The sequence below is a fragment of the Pteropus vampyrus genome, unplaced genomic scaffold (genome assembly GCF_000151845.1).
Source record: "Pteropus vampyrus isolate Shadow unplaced genomic scaffold, Pvam_2.0 Scaffold19, whole genome shotgun sequence".
Lineage (NCBI taxonomy): Eukaryota > Metazoa > Chordata > Mammalia > Chiroptera > Pteropodidae > Pteropus > Pteropus vampyrus.
In genome coordinates, this window is record NW_011888800.1 from 12,713,875 (window position 1) to 12,721,828 (window position 7,954).

At 35.6% G+C, this 7,954-nt stretch overlaps 1 protein-coding gene across 5 annotated transcripts in view; it reads right to left on the reverse strand.

The window, feature by feature from the left end:
- Positions 1-7,954, reverse strand: part of CEP152 (centrosomal protein 152) — an 80,793-nt gene that overhangs the window by 2,903 nt on the left and 69,936 nt on the right. For all 5 annotated transcript variants that reach the window (XM_011355078.2, XM_011355074.2, XM_011355075.2 and 2 more), the window contains 4 exons: positions 4,360-4,456; positions 3,113-3,216; positions 1,176-1,332; positions 825-928 (listed from right to left, as the gene is read on the reverse strand). In XM_011355078.2, the coding sequence (XP_011353380.1) occupies positions 825-928; positions 1,176-1,332; positions 3,113-3,216; positions 4,360-4,456 (462 nt within the window). The remainder of the gene's footprint in view (positions 1-824; positions 929-1,175; positions 1,333-3,112; positions 3,217-4,359; positions 4,457-7,954) is intronic.

Consider the following 7,954-nt stretch of genomic DNA (forward strand, 5'->3'; position numbering starts at 1 on the left):
GTTGAATACTTTATCTTTTAGATGTCCTGAATGTGGGATCTGTTTGTGCTGCTTATTTAAAGGAGTTGAGAGTGGAGTGGGAAGGAACAAGCTGCAAGGTAGAAAAACCTATGAGCTGGTACTCCGGGCATGTGGGCTCTCAGTCCCTTCTTGGTGTGGCTAGCCACCTGGAGTACTGCCCTGCTTCCAAACTCTTTGTTCCTGTTGCTCTTACCCAGCCTAATGTTGGGTTTGGGGGAGGAAGAGGAGAATGAGAGATAAAGAGGGTAATCCCACCTGGTTATTGCTGTTCTACAACACCAACTAATTATCCTACCAGTATCCTTAGGCTTACTACACCTCCTGGAACATACCACCTTCATACGTGAAACAGTTTTGCTATTGCTCCTTCTCGTAGCTGTCATCTTCTGGCAGTTTTGAACTGAGGTTCCCATCTTCAATCTTATACTGTCTTCATTCTTTCAGAGATTCCTCATAGCTTCTGGTCTATCAATTGTAACTTTTCTAAGCCCGGTTATAATTTCTTCTTTTTCTCCTTTTTAATTTGTTGTTTAAAATCTTTTCTATCATTTCTAGGGATGAAAGCAGCAATAGGAAGCTGATGGGTATGCTCAGTCTGCCTATTTAAACTGGAAACTACTCTCTTTTTTGTAAATTTCCAGTTTAAGTAAAACACACACACAACTTTATAAACTACCTCTCACTCACACTTTCTGCTTTTTCATTCTAAAAATATTAAGTATCTAAAAGAAGAGAGAAGAAAAGAAAAGAAAGAAGAAAAAGAAAGAAGAGAGAAACCCTTCAAGTGACTCATTTTGACATACCCGACTCTACAGTTTTGCTGTGGGATCTCTTAGAAATAGGCGTTTCCAGCAATTTTGCCATTGTAGCAAGTTTGCTAGCAGCATTCATAATCTTTTTCTCAGGTCTGTGGGAATTCCAGAATATTAAATTAATATAGTTTAAAGGAAAAAAATGAATTTCTTTAGCCCCAGGATTTGTTTCCCTATTAGCTCTGCCAACATTTAGGGTAGCGCAATAATTAAGCCTCTCTTAACCCCCAGTGGCTGATCATGTAGAAATAGTTAATACTGTGGTTAAGGAAAATGCTTAGAGAATGACAACTTGCCATCTTGGTACTCCAAGGACACAATGTTTGTTTAGACTGAACTTACCCTTCCTGTTTTCCATTATCCTGCAAGATCTGTTGGAGGCAAGTCAAGTAATATTTGCGCATCTTTCGAGCGGTTTCTTGACGTTCTCGTAACACTTCTGCCTTTACCATTTCCGCAGCTCTTTCCTTACTCTCCTGAATATAACGAAGCATATCACCTGGCGGGTGAGGGAGGTGAGGAGAGGGGTGTAGAGAAACCCCCACAGAAAGCATGTTCATTACCAGTTTTTCAAAAACAGGAGAGGCAGACTTCAGATCAATTTTCTGGGAGATAAAGTGATTAGAGGCATAGTTTAAACATTATACTTTTTCACAATCATTAACATGGAATATTTCAGATCACTATTTTGGTAGATACAAAGGAGAAGGAATCTAAAAGTCCTTTTAGAATGATGACAGCCACATATGGTAAGGAAATTCCCTAGGGAAATTTTGTCATATTCTGAAACAATGAGGCAAGAAGAAACCCATTAATATGAAGCACAGAAACATATGCATTTCAGCTGAATATTGAGGGAAGCAGACATAGAAAGACAGAAGGAGGCAATATGAGCTGGAAAGAGTCATACTCTTTTTTACTTGTGCTCTAAAAATCCATGTTTCATTATTTATTCAAATCTTTCATCATCACTTATGAGTATCCAACTAAATGCAGTTTTATCACCCATGAGAGATATGTACAAAATGCAACTGCAGGGAGAGGAATGAGACTTATGTTACCTTCTATAACTTACATTTAAAAAATAGTTCACAGGTTTCAAAATCTCTTTTTATCTTTAGTTCAACATGTTTTGTCTCCTATAACTACTGGTAGTTAAGATTAACATTATTTACCAAATCCAGGGCTACAGCCTACATCTAGAATATCACATCCCTGTTATATTAAAGGATATAGTCATAGAAGAAATCCCCTAACATCAGTCAGCATTTCTTGAAAATCAGACGTTCTCTGCAAAAATCTAACTGAGAAACTATTTTTCATTATTTGAAGTGGGAAAAATTAAAATGAAGTACATGTCAACACGAAAATTTCCAATCAATTTCTACCATGTAAAACAACACATACACACACACACACGTTATCATCTTAGGATCAAAAAAATACGTAAAATTTCACTTCCTAATTAATATGCTTGCTAACAAAATATTGCTTTGTTTGTAGTAATATGGCCTCTTAGCACCAGCAATCACTGAAAAGCAAATCCTCTTTACTGATAATAACTGGGCTTACAAAACATCTACGCATGAGTCTGATGATCTAACAGTTATATTTAGAACTTGAAATACTTTCCACTCATTTTACTTAAAATGAACAGAATTTGGGGAAGTAAATATATATTTTTTTCCAATATAAATACTGATTGTTGTCCTGGGATATACGTGCATTCTATGTGATATTGTAATTAAAATCCAGGAGGAATTCCACTGGAAAAACAAACCAAAGAAATGCTCTGCAGCGTATGCTGCACTCCCTAGCACTGCAAAGGACTTGATAAATACATTTACATCTGTGATTTTTATCCATTATCAAAATAATGAGAAACAACAGAACAGCTCCTAACTACATCCATTTTCCATGGTCCTTAAAAGTTTTTGGTAGGAAAAAATAGTTGCTAATATAAAACTAATGTGACATTTACTTTGCTACCAGTTATTTAAATTGTAAGATTATGAAATTTTTAGTTTAACATTAGTATCCAAAAACAAAAAAGGATAATCAACAATATAAAAATAACTATCCTCATGTCACTTTCAAAAGACACCACTTTGGCAAAATAATCATTTCTGTATAATTAGGAAAGGTGTCAATGATGTCTCCTATAAAGCAGGTAAGATTCTAGAACAAGGAAGTTTGGAAAATTCCCCCGAATCACTACTGTTAGTAACAAAAAAGGCCTGAACTACCTTAAAGTCTTAGGAATGTCTTTGGGGACTTACGCTTGATTTTTTTTACAGCTTTAATGTACTGCCCACGAAGTTCTTCCAAGGCCCCCTGACTGCATGGCGGCCCAGCATTTTCAATGGCCCCTTCTGACAGGGACCTAGAAACAAACCAAAAATTGCAAAAGCACAGATTGTAAATGAACAACTTCATTTGAAAAAAAAAAAATCCATATAGCCCAATAAAATAAACTGAGGTATGCTAAAAAATTTTTCATATATGACGATCTTTATTATATAGTTATTTAAAATAGGAGAAAAATGGAAATAATTTAAATGTTATGGTTACTTAAATAAATCTTGGTAAATCCACATGATATAAATCTATGCAGCTACTGAAAAGCATATTATAGGAGAATATCTAATGATATAGGAAGATGTTTATCTTATAATGTTAATGAAAGGTTACAAAATAGCTTATAGTCTCAATTTTTAAAACATGTGCACATGGTATATGTGTCTAAAGTGGGGCTTAAATGATATAAAACAATAGGTTAACAGAAGGTATCTCCTGGGGATAGGGTGTTAGAAGATTTTCTTCTTTTTTATACTATTTGTTAATGTGAATGTGAATGACTGAGGTGTATTCTGAGAAATGTCATTAGGCAATTATGTCATTGTATGAATATCATAGAGTGCCCTTACACAAACCTAGATGGTACAGCCTACTACACACCTAGGCTATATGATATAGCCTATTGTTTCTAGGCTACAAGCCTGTATAGCATGTTACTGAATAAAACAACATGAGATTAAATCAAGCACAAGAGAAAATGATGCAATCGAGAGACATGGTAAATAAGATGTATGAGGCGTAAGACAGCACACTGTTTCACAGCAAACTTTACTCTAAAATAAGGATAAAAAGTATAGTGTAGTAAATACATAAACCAATAACATAGTTATTATCAGTATCAAGTATTATGTACTGTATATAATTGTATGTGCTATATTTTTATACAGCTGGCCCCGCAGGTTTGTTTACAGCAGCCCCTCCACAAACACACAATGCCTTGGGCTACGAAATGACAGCTATGTCACTATGAATCAGAATTTTTCAGCTCCATTATAGTCTTATAGGATCACTGTCATAAATGCGGTCCACCATTAACCAAAATGTTGTTATTCAGCACATGACTATATAACAATAACAATAAATGATATTTTTGATATTATATTATTGATATGATTAACAAAAAATTTACTTAGAAATTAGCAATTTCTTTAAAAGAGTAAAAGTATACCTTGGTGGTATTTTACACAAGTTTCTCAGTTCTTCCAATTTATTCTTCATTTCATTGTTTTCTTCTATTAATTCTTCAACAACTTTACTATTCTCTTCTAAAAAAGATAATTGTAGTACATTGGTCAATTAATGTCTTTTTTCCTCAGGCTTCTTTTCTCTTAACCTCTCACTGCAGATGTTTACAGAGGAAACTTTGAATTTCCAGTTGCACCCTATATCATTCATTCCCTGATGAATCCTAGTCTGATCACTTCATGTTCTCTCAGCAGTTAAAATCTGTATTCCATCTCCATCTTGTTTTGGGTTACACACTATTGTGGAATAGGTTCCCCAATTTTTCATGCACATGTTTTGTTTTTCAGCTAGACTCTGTAGCTCTGTAGAAAAATACTAGGTTTTCCAATTCCCTGTTCTCCATGGATCCTGGGGTACAGACTATGATCACATAAATGATCATTGAACAAGGCCCTCAATACAAAATTTTTTTAAAAATTAAGCTTAAGTAGGAGCCATTTTCGGAATTAAGGTTAAGATTTTCAATTCTTTGAACTTCTAAAAAGATGAGACTGATCGAGTCCATGTGGTATAGAGAACAAAGCATGAATTTCAGAGTGAGGGAGACATGGATTTAAATGCTAGCTCTGCTTACCAGTTGGATGAACTTAGGCAAATTATTAACCTTTCTGAACCTGACTTTTTTCATATGAAAATGGGGATATCGTTACCTATTTTGAAGATAATAATAAAAATAAAACAATAAATGTACGGCACCTTATATAAGGTCTGACAATACCAAAGTTCAATAAGTAAGAATATGGCACCTCACGTATCCTATTCTCGACCCTCTCAACACATCCCAGAAATTGGAGAATGAATCACTCTATTCTCCCTAGTGATTTTTAAACCACTCACTCTTACTCTATCATTTTCTAATAAATGCTATGAAGGTAGGAAAAAAATGGAATTTAAGAAACAAAACTGATACAAACACAATAGCAAAAATATTATCAACTATCAGATTTATGTTAAGACAAACACTGAAATCAAACTATCAAATGATTTAAATTCTGACCCTGACTCCTTTGTTTTTGAGCTAAGTACCAAGTTTGATAATTTCTAAGTCTACAAATTATAGAAGTTATCAGCCTGAGAAAGCACTATGCAGAATAACGATTTCATGCTCACAATGTATGGTGCTAATTATTATTTAGAAAAAATCATATCCAACTGCCCTTCTCATTTTATTAGGTAAAATGGATCTTTTATTCTTTTGGTTTTCATCAAATTTTACAATAACTACATTGTTATCTACATCTACAGTTGGACAAATATCTCACTCTCCTGGCCTCTACTAAAGAATTAAGCAATCACAACGGGAACTGTAGTTGTTAAAATTATCTCAAAATTCTTAAAACAGTTGTTTTTTTTTTTTACTTTAACATAATAATTATGCATCTCTAACAGACTTAGCAAGCAGTAGGTGAAGTAGGCAGCTTCTCTTAGTCAATAGTATTTACAAACTATGCTATGATACCAGGTACTGTGCTAAATGCTGGGACAGGACTTGGTCCTTGTCACCATCAAGCATACACTCTAAGGGGAAGTACAGACAATCAATAATTGCAAGGATGATGAATGCTATAAAAAAAAATCACAGGTTGTATGGGGAATGTCTAACGGACATGGGGTGGGTTGGATTACTCCCCTGAGGAGGTAAATGCACCAAGGAATAGATAAGGAGGAGTTAGCCAGGCAATGTGATCAGGATGGGAGGACAGATATTTTGGTAAAGGGAAAGAATGCAAAGAGGACCAAAGAAAAGAGACAATGAAATCCATGCTATGGCTCTGTGAAAGAGTAAGGGGGCTGGAGAAGGATGAGGCTGGAGGGGCTGGCAGATGTTGGCTCATGAAGGGCTTTTTAGACTCTGTTAAGTATTTGTATTTCATACTGAGGACCACATCTGGCCACTGAAGGGCTTTTTAAACAAGAGTGTCCTGATTCAATTCACTTTTTTAAAAGGTCACTCACTATAAGGTAGCTCTAGCTGCCTCATGGAGAATGGATGGGAGGGGCGATATTGGAAGCAGAAAGACTCAAGAAGTAACTGTTTTCCAGGCAACTGATAGAGGTGAATGAAGGAAAAATGTAAACCTATCTACCTGGTCTTTCCGGATGATGTGAATATTTGGGACCATCAGATTCAGTCCTCATTCATTCAAACATTTACTATTGGCTGGTATACAGTGGACACTAAAACTAGTGTGAACAAAACAAAACATTCCTTATCCTCAGGGTACTTATAAGCTGGAAAGGGTACTTGGCTAGTAACCAAAAAAATCTAATACAGAATGGTAATAAAGGAGAAGCCTGGTAATATGGGACCACACAGGAAATATGGAGGAGCCTGGTAATATGGGGCCACATTTTCCCAGGGAAAAGTCAAGGAGGGCTCTGCAGATAAGTCATCTTCTCAGCTGAGTCCTAAAGGATGAGGAAGAGTTAGGCCAAAACGAGAATGAGAGGATAAAGTGTAGGACCGAGTGACAGTATCATATACAAGATCTAGCAGGAAAAGAAAATTCCTGACCAGGAATCTGAAATATTTCAAATGTAAAGAGTATAGAGCATAGGATATAAGTGAATAATAAAAGGTAAGCCCAACAACTTCCTTTCTTAGAAGTGCAATAGAAAATGGCAAAAGACAATTATTTCACTAATTTCCGTAAAAACAGTGTGAAGAATGGACCGGAAGGAGGCCAGATCAGACCCATATGGCTTTGTTCATGTCCCTCTGCCTAGAACACTATTATTCTCTTTGGCAAAGACCTTCATCTTTCAAGGCTTAGTGAAGGCTTCCTTAACTTTAATAGGAGGAAGAATTAACATCTTTTCTTCCACGAACATACTGCCAGTAGCACACATTGCTGCAATTATTTATTAGTTTTTAGTTCTCCTCACTTGATGATAAGCTTCTTGAAGAGCAGTCTTGTACTTCTACATCAGAACTGGAATTTTGTCTGATGTATTTAATGCTGTATCTCCCAGTGCCTAGAATACTGCTTGACACAGATTAGGCACTCAATATCTGTTCAATCAAAAACAGGATGAAAGGAATGTGACCTTTTAATCAGAGTGCCAATTTTCCTCTTTTGAATTCAGTAATAATGTGGTTAGTGAAAATAAGGTCCAGATTAGTTTACATTAATCCCCCAAAGAGAATCAGTGCCTACATTAACTAAATGTCACATTTGAACATTTCAACAAGGATCAAAGAGATTTATGCTGGTAGCAGTGCTACCTTAGATGCTAACCTCCGATTTTTTCCACTACAGCTTTGTGCTTCCTTTCTAAATGCTGAAGATGCCTACAGCATTTCTCCAGTTTTCTTTTCAGATCTTGACATTCCTGCTTTGCTTTTTCAAGTTCTTGGAAGCAGTGTCCACACCATGAATCTTTAATCTCAAGGATCTTTTTCTCATCTGCAAAAATTAAATGATAGCAAACTTTTATATCAACTTAGACTAAAAGCTGGATGGACGGAAGGAAGGAAGGAAGGAAGGAAGGAAGGAAGGAATCTTGATGACATCACT